Genomic DNA, 20,713 nt, shown 5'->3' with positions numbered 1-20,713 from the left:
GGCTCAGGGAACGGGGCACCATTGCCCGGAGGGACACATTAGGCAGAGAAGAGGACAGAGGTCCCTGGGGAGAAAGACACCAGTGAGCTAACTCTGTCCCCAGCACTGCCACCCACCTCGCCCTGCAGTACAGGATGGAGGAGAGGGCACCTGACTTGGCATCGACCAAGACCTGGGTTTGAGTCTTTTGATTAGTCCCGGCCTCAGTTACCTCGTCTGTAAAGTGGAGCTAATGATATATACCCTACTTGCCTCAGAGGGCTCCTGGGAGGCTCCACCAAGGGACAGCAGTGATTCCGCTGTGGTGCTGCAAGGAGGGCTTGTGATCCTAGCTTGCTGGTCTCTGCAGGTTGACTTAGTTCCAAAGTATCATTTTGGTGCTGACTATACCCCAGCCACCTGCCAGATGCTGAAAATGGACCAGGAAGCCACTCTCCCTGCCCTCAAGGAGGTTTTCCAGTGCACCACCCAACCCCTAAATACACCTTCTACACCACAGCCAGAGGGGTCTTTCTAATATACAAATGTGATTTTTGTCACACACACACACACCCATGTTTAAAACCTTCCAGTGGCTCCCCAGAGCTCTCAGATTGCAGTCCGGACCTTTATGACTCGGCTCCTGCCTTCCTCTCAGGTTGCACCATCCATCACTCTCCCATCCTCAGATTCTGTACTCCAGCCAGAGTAAAATGTTTGCAGTCCCCCCGGTTCTCCTTGTTCTAGCTTGCGACAATGTTACCGTGCATGCTGAGCCCTGTCTGAGTACCCGTCCTGCCCGTACCCCTCGAAACCTTGCTCACCCATCCCATCCATCCAGACTCAGCTCAGAGGCCCTCACTGAGCCCTGAATCGGAGTCAGCTGCCCCCCACCCCTTAACGCTGCTCTTCCTCCACTGGATCATAATAACCAGGGAGTGAGCTCCTTGAAGGGAGGGACCCACAAGTGTCATTTCTCTGTTTGCCAAGTGCTCAATGGGGTCCAAGGCACAAAATAAGGAAATGTGCAAGGAATGAATGAAAAAATCATTTCAGCCAATATCTATTAAAGCTTATTATATAGTATGCCAGGTACTGTGCACTAGAGTGTGAGGATCCCATAATAAACAATTATAAACAAGACAGATGTGGCCCTTGCACTAGTTGAATTTAAAATCTGGTGAGAAAGAAAGAAAATTGAACACACTGTAACAATAAAGCTGATTCATGCTATGATAGCAGAGACCTGAAGATGGAGGAAGACATAGGCAGGAGGAGAGAAGATCAACGCAGTCTACTTAATAATAGAAACACCTCACCAATATGGAATTTAGCTACCTCACTTATCCAGAAAGTAGCAGAAACCCAGAAAGAAGGATTAGAGGCTACTTAACAGCCAAAATACGGCAAAAAGACTATGCATCTTACTCACCTGAGTGCCCCTTGCACACACAACCTTTGCCAATACCTCCAGGTTGACCTTGTCTTGCCTCCGTCTCCCACCACATCTTGGGCATACTTCCAACAGCACTCTTAGCATCGCACATTGGAATCATCAGCTCTCTCTGCTCGCCCTAGACTGGCCTCCAAGGCCACCATGTGTGGCTTTTTAGGTCATGTACTAGGGTGCCATGCTGCTGTTTACACACATGCATCTTTAATATTTTGAACACTTTTCATATTTTATAATTATATGTATATATATATATTTTTTTTGATGAGGAAGATTGGCCCTTGAGCTCACATCTGTGCCAATCTTCTTCTATTTTGTATGTCATTCGCCAGCACAGCATGGCTTGATGAATGGTGTGTAAGTCTGCACCTGGAATCCGAACCCCGCGAACCCTGGCTGCTGAAGTGGACCACACCCAACTTGACCATTATGCCACTGGGCGGGCCCCTATAATTATATTTTTCACTCTATAACAAATTGATTATTCATGATAACAAATATTAGTTATTATATACTATTTACATATTATCATAAGGTAAGTACTTGATTGAAACTGGGAATTCAGAAATATTCTGGTTTGGTAAACAAATGTCAGATGATTTTGTTTGGGCAATTTTATATTTACAATGAGAATTTTCTGACATGTGGTAGGCAAGTGTCTTATTTTAACAAGATAATATGTATTGTTCCCCTTTGACAAATTGGATTATCAAAAGACTTTGTTGATCTAATAACATCTAAAACAGACTGTGTTTCTGAATAAGACCTGCTTTTACATCTGATGTATAATTGGTGAGTACTTTTAACTTAAAAAAAAATCCTTCATTGGTATTAGTGCACTGGTTAAATCTGAAGTTTCACGTTGCAGTCCAATCATCTGATTTTTGTTTGCTGTGCCAGAATATTTCTGAATTCCAAGTTTAATTCAAAAGGTACTTCATTATGATATTATGTAAAATATTATTTAATAACCAACAATCATTTATCATTAATAATCCATTTGCTGTAACAAATTTGTTTTTGAGATGTAAATAATATATTGACCAGTTTAATATTTTTTCCTTGAGGAAGGTGTACCTTTTTCTAATTCACACGAAAGGACAGTATGGGCCAGTAGGGGCCCTGGTTCAAGGACAGGGATGGCGTCTGATTGTATTGTTACCACCAGTGCCTTGCACAGAGCTTGGGGCACAGTAGACATTCAACATATATTTGTCGAATGAATAATGAAGACCTTCAAGGCCTCAGAACTTAAAATCATATATGTATGCTTTATCTCACCATACTTTCTAGAAATACTTCTGCAGATTCTAATGGAATAGTATTGCATAAACTCTTTGAACAACAGTCCTTAGCGACGAGCTGAAGCTTATTAAACTGTCACCCAGCAGGGACCATTTACCTCTCCCTTTGTTCCCTAGACACAGAGCAGTTTTTCTGAGAAGTCTTACAAGTGAGAAGTTTTCACAGCTATAGTATACCATTAGAGGAACATCTTTGCAACCTGCCTAGAGAGTCGTAAAGTTTAGTAATTTCTGAGAAAATGGCATAAAAATCCAGTAAGATGGTAAGGCTTTGTGCAAGTAGTTTCAAATAGAGCCTGAAATTCCTTAAGAAAGGCACAAGTGCACAGGCTAAAGAAAGCTATGTTATCATGGAAAGTAAACCTGGCCAAAACTTAAGGCTTGCAGGAGCTTATGAACAGCTGGCTCTCTATTTCTGGCTTGAGCTTTGCGATGCCAGAGGCAGGATGAGTTCACGTCCTAGAACCCCTTTATGTCATTTCCCTTTAAAGAAAATAGTCACTTTGAAGGTAGTACAAAAACATAGCACTAAACCATTACTAATTACACAGTTCAATTCAATTAACATTTGCTGAATGCTTTCTCTGTGCCAGGCATTGAAAGACTCAAAGATGAATAATACAAGCTCCCTGCTACTGAATACCTTACAATCCAGGGGAAAAGACAGACCACCTCAATCAATAACCTTCCCACCCAGCACCATCCTGTGCCAGGTAGCACCATTTCTCCCCTGAGGTCTACAATAGCATCCTAACTTGCCTCTGCCTCTATTCTGGAACTCTAATCCATTCTTCATAGGGCAGCCAGAGTGAACTTTTCAAAAGGCAAGTGTAATCATCATTTTCCCTGTACATAGGCAACGGTCTGACCTCTCTATGTGATTTGGCCCCTGAATGCCTGCTGGCAAGGCAAGCATCACATTGTAAACCCCCATGTCAAGCCAGGCCCTCTGCAAGACCACATCTTCAGTGGGTGAACTAGAAGAAAACTTGCCTTGACTTGGTCTTGGCTCAAGGAATGAGAAATGGAAGAAAAAAACTCTTCTCTCAGAATGCCTAACCATAACACTTCCTGATGTAAGTCCAGAGTCAGAATTCAACTACACCTATAACCTAAAAATCCCAAGACCAAAAATTTAGTTTTAAGTGTTCTGGGTTAGCAGAGCCCTCTGAGGCCTCTGAATAAGATGAAAATCCTCAGTTTAAACTCAAGCCTCAAAGAATTATCAGAGATTAAAGCTCCAAGGAACAGGAGCTCACTTCAGAAAAGGTCTAACAAAAATCTAATTCAGAATTCCAAGAAGAAAGAAGAGAGAGATTGAGTGAGAGACAATATTGAAAGAGAAAATAGAGGAGAATTTTCCAGAATTGATAAAAGATACCAAACTTCAGACAAGAATCTCAATAAATCCCAAGCAGAATAAACAAAAAGAAATCCTCACCTAGAAAGTCTAATGACACTGAAGACATCTAAGTCAAAGAGAAGATTTTAAAAGCAGCCAGAAAGGAAAAGATACTTTACCAGCAAAAGAAAAAAGTAGACTGAGAGATGACTTCTCAACAGCAAAAACAGAGGTGAGTAAACAGTGGCATATCCTCAAAGCACCAAGATCATGTAACTCTCAACTTAGCACTGTATGTGCAGCACCACTATCTCTCAAGAATAAGGGCAAAATGAAGGTAATTTTGGACAAACAAAAACAGACAGAGTTTATTACAAATAGTTCCTCACTAAAGCAACTTATAAAAGACTACTTCCAGGAAAAAGAAAATGATCCCAGAGGGAAGGTCTGAGTTGTAAAATAGAATAATAAACAAAGAAAATGGTAAACATGTGGGTAAATCTAAAACACACTGAGACTATCTAAAATAATAATAATGTCTAATTTGTGAAGTTCAAAAAAAGGGTAAAGTAAGATAGAACTAAAATATTGGACAACAAAACCATATAAGTCAGGAGGGATGCAACAAAATGAAAGCATCCTATGCTCCTTGTGTTGTTAAAAGGAGAGTAAAGATACTAACTTTAGACTTTGTGAAATTATACACGTATTACATTTTCTAGGGTAACCACTGTAAGAATAAAAACAGAACATATAACTTCCAGACTAGCACAGGGTGAAGTGGGGAAAGAAAAAAAATCAAATAAAAAATATATGAAATCCGGGCCAGCCCGTGGCTTAGCGGTTAAGTGCGCATGCTCTGCTACTGGTGGCCTGGGTTCGGATCCCGGGCGCACACCAACGCACGGCTTCTCCGGCCGTGCTGAGGCCGTCCCACGTACAGCAACTAGAAGGATGTGCAACTATGACATACAGCTATCTACTGGGGCTTTGGGGGAAAAAAAAGGAGGAGGATTGGCAATAGATGTTAGCTCAGAGCCGGTCTTCCTCAGCAAAAAGAGGAGGATTAGCACGGATGTTAGCTCAGGGCTGATCTTCCTCACACACACACACACACAAAACATATATATATATAGCCATACTCATAGAGGGAAATGTTAATATAACTCCTCATGTAATTAATAGGTCAAACAAAAATGTTAAGGCTGTAAAATTCGTATAATGCAATCCACAAGCTAATCTAATGTACATATGTAAAATATTGCATTCAATAACTAAAGAATACACACCTTTTCCAAGTACACATAGAACATGACCATGTATTAGGCTATAAAGCAAACAACTGCAAAAGAAAAAAGTAAGTAAGAAGGGAGGGCATGTGGAAGGGAGGAAAGAAAGAAGTAAAGAAAGAAGGAATCTCTCCTAACCACAATGCAATTAAGTTAGAAATTAATAATAAAAAGATAAGTACAAATAACCTCATATGTTTAGAAACTCTAAAAACCCACAATCCAAATAACCCATAGATTGAAGAAGAAATTTTTATGAAAATTTAAAATACATAGAACTAAAAGGTGATTTTTAAAAATGGTACATAGCAAAATGTGTGGGTGCAGCTAAAGCAGTTCTTAGAGGCAAGTTTATAGTCTTGAATGCTTCTATTAGAAAAGATGATATGCTAAGCATCCAACTTAGCATCACAAAAAGAACAACAAAATAAACCTCAAAAAGTAGAAGAAAAGAAACAATAAAGAGCAGAAAGCCATGAAATAGAAAACAAAGATACGATAGAAATGACCAATAAGCCAAAAGTTGCTTCTTTGGAAAAACTAATCAAATTGAGATCCATATAAAATACTATAAGTGACCAAGGAAGGGTATTTAGCCTAGACTGGGGTGTGTGTGGGAGTCAGGGAAGACTTATGGAAAAGGGGAGTCATTAGCTGATCCTTGAAGGACGTGTAAGAGTTAGCCAAAGAAAGGAAGAGAGCCTTCTAAGGAGAAGGAAAAATATGAACTAAGGTAAAGAGGAATGGCACAGCACGAAGATACAAGAGAACCACACGCAATGTGGTGTTAGTAGAGGATAAAGTTCAAGGCATGGAATATGTGAAGTGAATTGAGAAGCTTAGGGACAGATGTTAATAAAAAATACTCAACTGAGTCTTTACTGTGTACCAGGTATTATAAGCTAAGTACTTTACATGATTATATCTTTTTATTCTAGCAACAAACAACTCCATGAGGTCTGGTTGTATTATGCCCATTCTACAGATAAAGAAACTGAGGCTCAAAGTAAAATTTTCCCAGTGTTCCATAGTGAGTTGTTTCACACCCATATCTGTGTGGCTCCAAATTCCACGTTTTCAACCACCACGCTACACTGCATCTCAGGTCATGGAAGGCTTCATATGGAGCATTCATAAGGAGCCTGAACTTTATTCTTCAAGCAAATATTCACATCCCACCCACTAAAAAAACCAAAACTCACTCTTATGATGAAAGTTTGGAGTGTTGTTACAGCTGCCACTATTTTGTACCACCAGGACAGAATTCCGTTAGCTACAGGTGTCCAAGGAGTACCAATACCACTAATAGGAAATATAGCAATACAGGATTAACAACAGGGGTCACTAGACTGATGTGAGTTCCTGAAGCATTTTTCCAATTACTACCTAGGAGAGAAGTGCTGTTCAGTGATGAGAACTGGATAAGCATATGACAATTTTTTCAACAGCTTTATTGAAATATAATTCACATACCATACAATTCACCCATTTTAAAGTGTACAATTCAACAGTTTTCAGTATAATCATAGAGTTGTGCAACTATCACAATTGATTTAAAAACATTTTCATCACCCCCAAAACAAATCCTTCACCCACTAGCAGTCACTCCCCTCTACTCCCACCAAAAGCGTCCCTCACCCCCAGCTCTCGGCAACCACTACTCTGCTTTGTGTCTCTAGATTTCCCTATTCTGAACGTTTCATATAAATGCAATTACAAAATATATGGTCTTTTGTGACTGGCTTCTTTCACATAACATGTTTTCAAGGATCATCCATGCTGTAGCATGTATCAGTACTTCATTCCTTTTTATAGATTAATAATATTCCACTGCATAGATATGCCACATTTCATTTATCCATCAGTTGATGGGCATTTGGTTGTTTCCACCTTTTGCCTATTGTGAATAATGCTATTACGAACCTTAGTGTACAAGTGTTTTGGTATACATACGTTTTCATTTCTCTTGGGTATATACCTAGGGTTGAATTGCTACAATGTGGTAATTCAATGTTTAACATTTTGAGGAACTGCCAAACTGTTTTTCAAATGGCTGCACCATTTCACACTCCCACCAGGAGTGTATGAGTTCCAATTTCTCCATATCCTTACCAACACTTATTATCTGTGTTTTTCGTTATAGACATCCTAGTAGATATGAAGTGACATTTCATTATGGTTTTGACATTTATTTCCCTAATGACTACTGATGGCATATGATATTTTAATACAGCCCTTAATGTATCCTTTTTTTACACCAGAGGTATTCAGACAAAATCTAGGAAATAACCTATTGAAATTTTCAGCAGTTTCATTGCCCAACTGTATGTGAAATGTTTAAGCCTTACCTCATGGGTAGAAGATCAGGGATGAGGTAAGGAATTAGATTTGCAGAGAGGGTCAAGGATAGGGAGAAAGTAAAGCATGTCCACTGAATACATTATTTGAAAGTTAAAAAGTGGCTTTACATTTTGATATGTCTATTTCAATTTAGATGTAATGGCTACACCAAAATAGCCATATCAAAATGCCCTGCTTTGAACTAGGCACTGATTATTCGAATTAGATTTGGTAAAGGCAGGAAGAAGATTAATTTATTTCACGCTTTTCTCCAATACCTGCCATTATATTCTTCAAAAGTAAGCACTTATAGAAATTCTCATACACGAGTATAAATTATTACAACTCTTTTAGAAAGCAATTTGGCAACACCTTACAAAAGCCTTAAAATGTACATGCCTTTTAACCCAAGTATTTCATTTCTGAAAAGTTATCTTAAGAAAATAATATGAAATACAGGGGAATAAAACACTACAGAAAATTTTTTAATAGAGGAATCAATCTAGACATTTAATAACATGAAAATAAATAATGAAATATATTTCACTGAATGAGATTTTTTGCAACAATTAAAATGACATTTATGAATAGTTTGTATAGCATGGGAAAATGTTTAAATTATAACATGGGCCTTAATTTTAACATAAAAAAATTATACCAGCCTTGTCAAACATTAACATTAACATAATTATTTATCAGCTTCATAAAACATAAAACTTATGTCTAAAAGAAATACTGGAATGAAATGCTTCAAAATGAAAATAGTCATGGCATCTCAATGGCAGGATTATAAATATTTTTTCCAAATTTTTAAGATTTTAAACAATGTATAAGGAAATTATTTATACAAGTGATAAATGTTCTTTTTAAATAAAACTAACAGCCAGACTCAAAGCCCAGGCCTGCACTGAATGTCTTAAGTAAACACTAATATCCGGATGGTCTTATTTCTAAGGGGCCAGGAAATCATACTCTATTCAGAGGGACAGTGGTGTCCCTGGAACAAGAGCTGGCCTGAGAGCCAGGAGACCGGCCTCTAGTTCTAAGCTGTATGTCACTTAACACTTCTGAAAAATGGGAGAGTTGAAGCAGAACCAATGCTTCCTGCACACTGTCTCTGGCATGCATGTTACATGTGATTAAAATGGGACACAACCCTATGAGATAAGTATCACCACGCCCCACGTGACAGAACTAAGAAGTGGGGGATCCAAACCCAAATCTAACTCCACGCCCCAGTGACATCTGTACAAAAGAAAGAACAAAGTCTGCCATACTCACTGCACAAAGTGAAAGTCAACTCAGATAAACGTATGTGAAAGTTCCCCGTGAGATATCTAGTGCCATAGAAATGTAGGACTCTAAGGCAGGCTCAAAACCTGTTAATTCACTAGAAGTTTAATAGCACCTGAAGGTAGAATTGCGTGTTTCTTCTGCCCTCTTAAGCAAACAAGTCAGTAATAATTAAGGACTATTTTTAGAGAATAGGGAGGAAAACAACTTTAATTATAATAATGTAGATCATGCAAGGCAAATGATTCTCTATTAGATGCTTAAATACTCAACAGGGGAACAAGATTTACAACACTTGGGAGAAAAACACAACTACCCATAATATTTACAAACCAATAATAAAAACACAAACAAAATATAAACATAAACAACCCCAAAAATAAATAAAGAATACATTTAGGCATTTCACAGATGAAGCAGTACAACTGACAACAAACTTATACAAAAAGCCCAACCCTGATGATGATCAGAGGAATGTAAATTAAAAGAACATATTTTTACCCACCAGTTTGGCAAAGATTTGGAAAATTAATAGGATACAGTATTGGAGAGAATATGAGGACAGGCACTCTCAAACACCGGTGGTGGCAATTTGATTGTAACTACCAAAATATAAAGTGCAGGTCTCCTTTGACCCAACAATTCCTAGGAATTTGTCCTGCAGAAGTATTTGCACAAGTAAATACCTAACGTCTGTACAGCGATGTTCACTGCACATTTCTTTGTAACAGCAAAAAAAAATATGGAAACAACATCCATCAATAAATTTTATGGTGGTACATCCAGAAAATGGACTATGAGGTGGCTATTAAAATGAAATAAAACTATACGTACTAACAGAGAAAGATGTCCATGATGTACTGATAAAAAAATTGGTTGCCAAACACTATATATTACTATATATACATAGTATAACTGCGACATTTAAAATAAAGTAAAAATTGTTTATGCTTATATTAATATACAATATATACGTATCTCTTGTATCTCTACATATGACTTATATTGTGGTGGTCATTAGCACGGATAGCAGATTCTCCTCCGTACCCCTCATGGCAGGACTGCGCATCCCTGGCCCCTCTGAAGGTAGTTGTGCCACGTAACTTGCTTTGGCGAATGAAATGTGAGCAGAGCCCCTTCTGGGTAGAAGTCTTAAAGGCCAGTGCACAACTTACCATGTTCCCTTCCCCTCAGGGACTCACTGAAGCCGGTGTTGAGCTGGAAGCTTTGTGTCTCTGAATAATGAAGATGATGGGAGCCCCCTGTCCCCCGACCCCCACCATCCCACATTGAACCCCTAAGTGTGAGCAAGAAATAAACTTCTTTTGTATTAAATCACTGATGTTTTATGGTTGCTTATTACTATAGCACAATTTAGTGATCCTGATACATACAAGAACAGGAAAGACAATCTGGAAAGATACATACCAAACTGTAATCCTGGTGTTACCCCCAGGGAGAAGAATTAGAGACGAAGAGGAAAAGGCAAGGAGTGGGGATGTTTGGTTTTCATTTTATGTACCTGGGAACTTTATAAGCACATATTGTTTTTGGAAATTGAACAAAGGTATTTGTAAATAATCTAAGATGTCCAGAAAATTTTCCATTGTTGCTTTTTTGACACAAAGATAAATAAAATCTCCCTATGAGCATAAAAAACAAAATATGAAAACCAGCCTTCTTCAGAGTTCTAGGTAGATGGACTGAAGGACTTCTTGGAAGAGTAACACTGTATCTGGGGATGACAGCACAGGAGACAAACTGCCCTATTCTCTGTTAAGGATGAGAAGGTTTTACTCTCAGATGACACAGAAGCAGATGGGGGAAGAGAAGGAGCTGTCAGAAAGGCCTGCTAGGACTTACAAAACATTTATAAAAATTACTAGATAATGGTTCAAAAACACCCAGGGAAACCAGCGTGTATACAAATGGCAGTCTAGGTAGCTGTGAAGGCAAGGCACGACTTGATGTGACATGAAAGGAGAGATGCTAGTCCATCTGGAAGAGAGACACATGAACATTGTTCTCTCCAGCAAAACAATAGCCTTTGCAGAGGAATTTCTGGGACATGACTCAGCTGCAGAGGAGCAACCACAAGGAAAGGAGGGGTTCAAAACGAATGAAAGGAATAGCAAGGTTATTTGCCTGTTCACATCACCAATTTTCCGTTATAAAATTTAATTAAGATGTCACAGAAATTCATCAGAGGGCAAGCCAAACCAACAGGTATTCTTACTTTAAGCACCAGGTACTTTAAAAATTTTGTGATTTAATCCTTGCAACAACCCTACCAAGTATTTTATGCTCACTCTTAGAGATGAGGAACCTTTGGCTCAGAGACGTAAAGCAACTTGTCCAGGGTCACACAGCCAAGATTCAAACCATGTCTGGCTATGGTCTTTCCAGGGTCAGTGAGGAGGATTGCCTACGGATTAAAGTAAGGAGTAAAGAAATCAGCCCAGGAAATTCGCATCTTCCACGCAGATAATGGGTATATTCACATATAACACCTCAGTTCTTTCTGCGAACTCGTCACCTTATTTGTTTTGTGAACACAAAAGTTAAGATACTGATGTCACTCAAATAGCTAAAATAAGTTTCCTATGCTGATGTATGTGATTAATATAGCACAGTATGAAATAGGCAGCAGGTCCAGAATGGAGGCTTTAAAAGATTCCATTAAACTCACGAAACCTTAAAAGTATAACTGATTTTAAAAGAAAAGAACTTGAAATCAGCGTTATTAAAAAAATTGTAAACCTAGACTACATCTTGTTGACATTCATTCAAAATGTAACCGTCCCTTATCCTGCAGAGATCTTTGTGTTTTTGTTATCTGCTGTATCCCCAGAGCCCAAATATAGTGTGGCACAAAGTAGGTCTAAAAATATTTGTTAACGATTCAAATGAGCTGGTCATATCTGTTCTGGTTAACCAGTAACCTATATATGCAGACTAAATTCTATAACAATTTTTTTCTAGTTTTAAAACAAATAGATCAAATGACCGTGTCTATAATCACCCAACAGAAGGAAAAGAATTAACATTAACTGAATACTAGAGTGTGCCAAGCATTGGGTGAAGGCAATTTACACACATTCCCTCACTTAATCTCACAAAACTTCTGCAAGATAGGTATCACCAGCCCATCATTACAGTTGAGGAAATTGAGACTCAGAGAGTTTCTGTATTTAGCACACAATCAGTTTTCTCACACAAGTAGTTAGCAACAAGGATTTTAACTCATCTGTCTGAACTCAGAGTCCATGCCAACTCCAGGATACAACACTTCCCCTTTAGAGAAGGTGCTTACAGAGTAGCTGGTTACTTTTATAATAAGTTCTTTTCAAGGAATAGATTTAAAAGAAAAAGAAAATGTACGATTGGATTTTTGCATACAATTCTGCTGATACAAAACCGGAATCCAGAACACTACCAAAAATGAGGCTATTTACAAATATTCCACGTTTATGTAACGTGGAAAAGAGCCCTAGCAATTACAGCACCTGCTAAGAAACCAAAATTTTAATGTGTAGTAGTTACAGAACTTGAATATGAGCTCCTGGAATTTATCGTCTTTTTAAGGATTGCTTAAGGCGTTAGTGTGGATTCATGGAGCTATTACACATATTGTACTGTTCAAATAACAGTGGTAGTGAATTGTGATTTTTATGGTATGACAAGCTTAACTTGCAAAGGAAAAATCCTCATGGTCTAGATGTTAAAATAACATGTCTGTTGAAGTAGGATATAAACTGTTCTTAAATATGATGCTATTTTCAAAAAATGGAAAGTAAGTGACTATCACTGAAATGAGAGGGAGGGAAGGTTAAACTATCCAATTTTTCATTTTATACTCTGTCTTCTTCCAGAAGCAATCTGAGACATGGCAGGCGCACATTCCACAGGGAGCAGTGCAACTCGGCCACTTGACGGCACGGAATCACTTCTCCTTTGAAGGCAGCAACAAGAGAGGACCGGGAGGTACAGGCACCAAATGCTCCCTCTGCCTGGCGGGATATATTTCGATGTGTTTTATTTTAAGTCCTCCTTGGAATATCGCTCTCCTGCTTCTGAGCCACTCCACTGCCATCTGAGAGTTATGAGTCAGATGAGGAATGGGAGGGTGAGGAAGTGGAGAATTATGAAACACACTAAAAAGTGGGCTCTGGAACAAGTCAGCCTCCTGTTTGAACCCTGACTCTCTCACTGACTTGCTGTGCCCACCTCAATTTCTTCAATTGTTATCTGGGAATAATAATAACAGAATAACTCCTTACAGGGTGGATTTTAGCAAAGGATTAGCAAAAGAAGACCGTGTAGGACTGTATACAGGCTGCAAACACAGGCCCCGGATGGTTCTGCCACTTGTTTCCTGTGTGGCTTTGGGCTAGCCCTGTACCAGCCTCTCTCTAAACTTCAGTTTCCCCATCTGCAAACTGAAAACGATAACAGGATCTATTTCAGAGGGTGGCTGTGAGGATTAAATGAAATAATCCATAGGAAATGTTCGATACAATTTTTAACGAACACAAAGCATTAATACGATGCGAAACACATCATAGATACTTAATAAACAGTAATTAGTATTACATAAGTTATAAGTAGGACAATATACTAAGTGTATGCATGTTCTGAAGAAAGGCTAGATACATTTCAGAAAACAACACACAATTTTGACTCTCTGAAACAAAGGGCTCACACTGTAATAGGTCTCGGGACAGGGGCTTATGCAAACTGTTATCAACAAAGGTCCCTCTATCAAATCTCTTGGTGCCCTCGTTCACGCCAGCCAGCTGGTGTCCATGGCACTGCTGTGCACATACACTGCCTACATCTCCAAGGAGGGCAGCTCACAACAATAGTGGCGCTTATTCTCCATGGTGTCTTTTCCCTAAGGTTTTCTTTAATGAGGGTGTCAAAACTGCAAAAGAATACATAGTGGATGGGGAGAGAGGCTCACATGATTGGAATTGTGTGGACGATTCCACAAATATTTACTGAGCATCTACTACGAGCCGGGAACCATCCCTCTCTTCCATGTTGCAACTTCGGTAGTGACTTTGTAAACATGATTCGCTATTCTAGAATAAACTTTTGTCTTAACTACAAGTTTACAGAGCTAACATCTGTGAATTTTCCCTTGAGAAACAAATTTAGCATTGTGGACACAGTTGAATTAGACCTGACCAGAGTGGATATGACTGAGAACTGAGTCACCAGAGAGTTGGCGTGGTTCACTTCTGACTGATGGAGAGTGGGCCAGCGAAGTTCGCTCTATATATGGCAGGAGTCTGCGATCATATTCAGTCAGAAGCTCAGCTTCTTGGCATGGCCTTCAATGTCCTCCATGATCTGGCTCCTTCTTCCTCTCTCTCAGTTATCCTACATGCTCCCTAAGCTGCCATCATCCCATCCTGCATATAAAACCCCACGCAACTCCTTGCCTTTGTTCCTACTCTGTATGGAAGGCCCTTTACCCATTCAACTCCCAGACTGGTCTGTAATCGTCTGTATGCGTGTCTGCCCCTCGACACGGGGAGCTGCTGGAGGGCAAGGAGTGAACCCCATTCATATCTGTATCTGCAACCCTAACCCGGGGTCTGCTGATAGACAGCCAACAGGGAGCAGTGGGAAGAGACAGAATTGAAGGCTGGTTCCAAATGGGAAACCTGTTTCTGCCACATACCAGGTATATGACCCTGCATAAGTTAACCTCTGTGTACTTCGATTTCCTCCTCCATAAAGTGGAGACAAAAAGGCATTTACTTTACTGGGTTGTTGGGAGAATCAAATCATTGCATATATACAAAGCACTCAGAAGAGTGCCTGGCACAGGGGAGAGGTATATAAGGGCTCATTATCATTGTTATTGTTCATTATTACTGTTATTGTTCTTAGATGTCTGTGGAATAAAGAACAGTGAAGGAGGAAGGGAGATCGCTTCCTGCTAAACGGACCGTGTTGTGTAGCCCCTCACCACACACATAAGAAGATACAAAGCTTTCACTCTGGTTAGTGTTCATGACCTTACTTCTTTCCTGGGCTACCTACCCTCCCCTGCCAAAGCCAGCCAGCTGGGGACTCCCAAATCCTACAGAAGCAGCACATCATGACACGCAAGGGACACCGTGGCTCACTTCCTGGGTCCCTGACCCCAGTAGACATTCCAGCTCCTAGAACATTAGGGCTGAGCATTACAGATGATCTTGTCCAACGTCACCCCTGTAATGGGTGGGGAAACTGAGGCCTGGAGAGGCTGTGTTTGCACTTCGTACCTGATTTATAGATATGTTACTTGTCAAACAGTCAACTTTGTAGTAGGTACTCAAAATACCATAATCATAGGTTAAAGCTGGAAGGAACTTTAAAGTTTTCCACCTGGCACTTTTCAAACTCCACACTGTAGGGTGTCAAGCCGAGATGTGAGCTCTGTTGCAAGTATTTCGTTCATTCATTTGGTGAATACTTACTGAACACCTACCACGTGCTGGGCATCGGGGACACAAGTCAGACACCACTCCTGCCCTCAGGACCTCACAGACTAATAGGGAAGAGTGACACCAGGTAAACAATCACACATCTAATAGAAAAGTCTTATTGTTGTGAGCAAACTATGTTTTAAAATATACTAGAATGAGCATCTCCGCTTACACGCCAATCTGCTTTCTGAGCGGGAGAAAAAGGCAGACTTCGGGGTGCAGCAGCAAGTTACAGGTAGTACCATGGAAACTGCCCACCGCACTGGGTTCACCAGGGCATGTCCTCATGTAGACTAACATTACCATCATGTGGCTGCAGCGGAAGAGAGAATGGGAACCACTGAACTAGCTTAACCCACCCCATCTGACAGATAGGCAAACTGAGACCTAAAGAGTTGAACTCACTTGCCAAAGCAGCATAGCTGATAAATGGAAGAACCTTAAGGTTCTCCAGTGGCTCACAGAGTCTTCCAAAAAAAAGTCCAAATCCCACAGCGTGGCACACGATCTGACCCCTGCTCATTTCTCCAGCCTCATCTCTCACCCCTCGGCCTCCCACTCCATAATCCAGCCATAGTGAACTCTGTGCAGCGCCCTGGATGGACCTCTGCTTTGCCCATTCTACTCCCCGTACAAGGGATCCAAAGTCGACAGCCCCTAAATAACTCCTACTCCTTTCCAGCACTCAGAACTCAGCTCAGGTCTCTCTCCTCCAGGAAGTCCTTCTGAGGTGGTCCTCCTCTCCCTCCCACAGCACCTACACCTTTACATGGAGAGAGAGAAACACTCATCACGTAAGGATTCGTCCAGTCAACAAGAATTGATTGAGCAGCTTCTATGTGCCAAGCACCTGAGGATACAGCAGTAAATAAAACAAAGCTCCTGCCCTCACAGAGCTTCCATTCTAGTGAGGGAAACAGACAATAAACAAACAATAAAAAATATGATGTCCAGTGGAGTTTAGTGCTACAAAAACAATAAAGAAGAGCAAGGGTGGGTGGAGGGATCATGGGGGAAGGCCTCTCTGAGGAGGTGGCATTTGATCAGAGATCTGAAGTGTCAGAGTGAGCCAGGGAAATAACAGGGAAAAGAGCATTTCAGGAAGCAGCGGCAGAGGCCCTGTACTTACTGCAATGATTTCTTTACCTGCGTTTTTTCCTCTACTAAACTGTAAGGTCCTCGAGGGCAAGGGTTACATCTTAAGCATCTTTCATTCTTAGGGCCCAGCATCCATAGCAGACAGTTGCGGAATGAGTAAATGAACCTGGGCCGCCACAGATGCCTGCTGATTTCTGAGTCTATCTGGCTCCATCTCTCAAGATCTAGCCAGCTTCACATCTCTCTCTCCCACGGGGCTAAGCTAAGCACAGGCTTGCCTGACTCTGTGGCCTGGTTTCAGTCCCTGCATTTCTCTTCATTAGCACTGACAAGTTCTCCAGTTTTATCTTGTTCTGGTCTTCATATCTCTAGCCTGGACCCGGGACCCTGTCTAGAACTGGGAGCCCTCCCTCACTTTCTCCAGGTTTCCTAGGCATGAAAGTCCTCCCATGAATCCCAAGCACCCAGGCTGGGGGCCCTGACACCTGGAGTCAGTCTTCCTAGTCAGTCACCCTACCTACCTGCAAGACTGCCCTGCCTGATTCTTGACTTCCCTCCAAACCATATGACGCCTTCTCGCTGGGACATCAACCCTCTGACCTCATCAATCCTTTCTGTGGCCATCTCTCTGCATGTTCCAACTTCAAAAACCCATCCCTGAATGTCTACCACAGCCAAGGCCCAGGGCTAAGTACCCACATCCTCATGTTGCTTGCTGCAGAGCCCTGTTCCATCAGCAGACCATCTGGGTCCGAGTTTCCAGACTTGACTACCCAAATCACAACCCTGCCACTCCTGAAGGCCATGAAATAACCTTAGACGCTGCAAATAAAGTCAAACGGCTTTATCCACTCAGCCAACAGACACCTCTAGATGTCATTGGTGCTTCATCCCAGCCCCCATCAGGTCTAAAATGGGTTCATGGACAAATAACCCACTCCTTCATTCACCCTTTCACCCACCGCTTCCTGGCACCCACTATATGCCAAGCCCTGGAACATAAAATACAGTACCTGCACTGATACTGATGATGGTGATGGTGATGGTGCAAGACAGAGAGGAGAGGGTGGTAAGATTATTGCAAACTTGTGCTATACTACAACAAGCAGTGAGTCTTCTAATACTAACAGAACTAGGAGAGAGGTATTATTAGCTTCACTTGACAGAGGAGGAAATAGGCTTAAGAGGTGAAGCACCTTGCTCAAAGCCACACAGCTAAGCGGCAGGGTGTGGTGAGACCCTAGGTCTGTCTGCCTCCAAAGTATCATCTGTTCAACTGCCCAAGAGCCGCAGAGTAAATGCTAAACAAATATAACTTAAATGAAGAGGTGAAAGAGGAGGTCTGGGGTCCCGGGGACTCACGAGGTGGCGGAGGAGGCAGACATATAAATGAACATCTACACTGTGGGGAGGAGAGTGCTGATGGCTGGAGACCACAGGGTTGTAGGGGCGCCAGGGGAAGGAGTGGCTAACTTGACCTGGAGGGGTCTGAAAGCCTTCTCGAGGAAGTGACTTCGGGGCTAGGCCTCGAAGGATGAGCAGTTTGCGGCTGACAAGCAGTCTCAAGCGTGGCGCACGGCAGGAGCGCAGCCTCGGCCCTGGCCGGCTCCTCTGAGGTCGTCCTGTCCACCCCCCTGTGCCCACGCGGCCGGGCGGGCCTCACCTCCTTCCACTTGAGCTGGCGGATGCTGATCTTCAGGGCGTCCAGGGAGGTCCTGGCCTTGGAGCTGTCCACGGTGACGGGCCGCTGACAGCTCCGCCTGCAGCTCCGGCCCTTGCTCCTGGGCTTCCCGTGCCGGCAGAGGCCGTGCGCGGGCGCCGCCTTCGGCTCGGACCCGGGCAGCGCGGGCGGCGGCTGGGGGCCGCGGGCGTCCCCGTCGTCGGCCGCGCGGGGCTGCTCGGGGACCGGGTCCTCGGGCGGCTCCTGCCCCGCCTTGCGCTCCGGCTCCCCGGCCGCGCCCGCGTCCACGCGGACCTGCTCCGCCGCCTGCGCTTCGGCCGCCGCCGCCTCCCACCGGGCCGCCAGCTCCCTCTCGGAGCAGCCCCGCTGCATGGCGCTCAGGGCCGGTGCCTGCGCCACTGCCGCCGCCGCCGCCGCTCCGCCGCCCCGGCCCGCGACCAAACTGCCGCCGCTGCCACCGCGGCCACGCGCTCCCCGCCCGAGCCCGTTGCCATGATCGCTCAGGCTCCGGTTGACAAGGGCGGTCTCCGCCTCGGGACGGGGCCCGGGAAGGGACAATCGCCGACCAAGCCTCAGCCACCTCATAGGCGAGGGTGCCCACGTGACCGGGTTTGTCACAGAGGCGGCGGCGGCCATCTTGGAAGAGGGCAGAAAGCCCCCGCCCCCAGAAGATGCGCTTGCTTTCTGAGCGCGCAGAACTTGGAGAGGCTGGAAGTGAGATGAGGGTAGAAAGGCGCTGGGCACTTGTGGGGCTCAGAGCCTGGGGATTGGGCAGGAAAGACAGAAATGTCCAACAAGAGGCCCGCTTTCCCAGCGAGGCCCACACTCGCTGGGATAACTCCCAGTCTGAGGGAGGAGGCACAAGCTCACCCGTCCTAGGAAACTGCGCCATCAGGAAGCACCTGGTCTGATGATGGAAGTGACAAGTCCAGGCCCTCGGGGAGCAGCTCACCATTGGTAGAAACACCTTGCTGGGCCTGGGAGAGTCCCCAAACTGAAAGAGGAGACACCTTTCCCAGTTCTCAGAGAGCTCCCTGTGGGGTGGGGAAGCCATGGAGACGCCCTACAGATTCCCAGTCAAGTAGGACATTAACCACTGCTTTCTTATGTCATTTCTTTTATTGTGGTAAAATAAACATAACATAAAAGTTACCATTTTAACAGTTTTTAGGCATCCAGTTCAATGGCATTAAGTACATTCATGTTGTGCAACAACCATTTCTAGAACTTTTCATCTTCTCAAATTGAAACTCTACTCGTTAAACCATAACTCCCTCCCCCCAGTTCCTGGCAACCACCATTCTATTTTCTGTCTCTATGAATTTGACAACTATAGGTACCTCATATCATACAATATTTGTCCTTTTGTGTCTAGCCTATTTCACTCAGCATAATGCCTTCACAGTTCATCCATGTTGTAGCATGTGTCAGCATTTCACTCCTGAGTAACGTTCCGTTTATGTATCTACCACATTTTCTTTATCCATTCATCCGTCAACAGGCATTTGGGTTGTTTCCACCTGTTGGCTGTTGTGAATGATGCTGCTATGAACACAGATGCACAAATACCTATTCGAGTCCCTGCTTTCAATTCTTTTGGGTTACCATGTATTTTTAAAGCCAATCCAAAGAGAGGGCTCTTGCCTCTCACCTTCGGGAGCCACATTTGGTTTTTCAGGGGATGGGGTTGGCAAGGGGTAACAGCACCCCAGACTGAAGACAGTGACCATAACTGCACGCCAGTGAACTTTGCCACACTCTGCACCATAGGGTGAAAGGAACACAGAAGTTATCAAATAAGGTGGCCCGTCTTCCTTTCTCATCTCCCTAGGTCTCTTGTTTCTTTCTTTTGGCCAGAGTTTCACTGCCAAAATGAACTGCCTTGAAATGTACAAGTCAGAAACTCAAGAGGTTCAAACCTCCTTTTTAGCAGCAGAGGGTGCTCTCATCTCTTCCTCCGGAGCCCACCATGGCTTTATTTCAGTGTTTAAGTGTAGTCATCTGTCCGCCTGCACCTGAGTTATCTAGGCTGCTTATTTAGAACCCAGAGACTTTGATACAGAGCATCTGGGTGGGCCTGGGAGTCCGCATGTTACATTAGCTCCTCTGCTGATTCTAAGGCAGCCAGGATCAAGAAACATTGATCTATTTCAAGGCCTCTGGAGAGTCTTGGAGCTGTCCATGGTACCAAGAAGCCCTCTCTGCCCCCCAATCTCTCTCCACCAACCTATTCCCCCAAATCCTGTCTCTCCTCCTGGCATCCCTGGTCTCAGCGAGGGGCACCACCTTCGTTCAGTCATCCATGCTTGAAAGTTGCAAATGCTCAATATATCTCTCTCCCTGTCCTCCTAAAACCAGTCCATTACCAAGTCTTACAGGTTTTACACTGAAATGTCTCCCATCTTCCTCTTATCTATCTTTGTTTTCATTGTCCCAATTCAGGCTTTTAACC

The 20,713-nt window shown here is 42.9% G+C and overlaps 1 protein-coding gene across 1 annotated transcript in view; it reads right to left on the bottom strand.

The window, feature by feature from the left end:
- TTLL11 (tubulin tyrosine ligase like 11) overlaps window positions 1–18,903 on the bottom strand; it is a 235,594-nt gene extending 216,691 nt beyond the window's left edge. Inside the window, exon 1 of the mRNA XM_087419160.1 lies at window positions 18,244–18,903. Coding sequence (XP_087275286.1) covers window positions 18,244–18,897 — 654 coding nt within the window. The 5' untranslated portion in view covers window positions 18,898–18,903. The remainder of the gene's footprint in view (window positions 1–18,243) is intronic.
- Between the last annotated feature and the right edge of the window lie 1,810 nt (window positions 18,904–20,713).

Source organism: Ceratotherium simum, chromosome 29, assembly GCF_057802395.1.
Source record: "Ceratotherium simum simum isolate JZ-2026a chromosome 29, ASM5780239v1, whole genome shotgun sequence".
NCBI lineage: Eukaryota > Metazoa > Chordata > Mammalia > Perissodactyla > Rhinocerotidae > Ceratotherium > Ceratotherium simum.
Note: the sequence above shows the minus strand (reverse complement) of the source record. Positions and strands in the feature narration are given on the sequence as shown.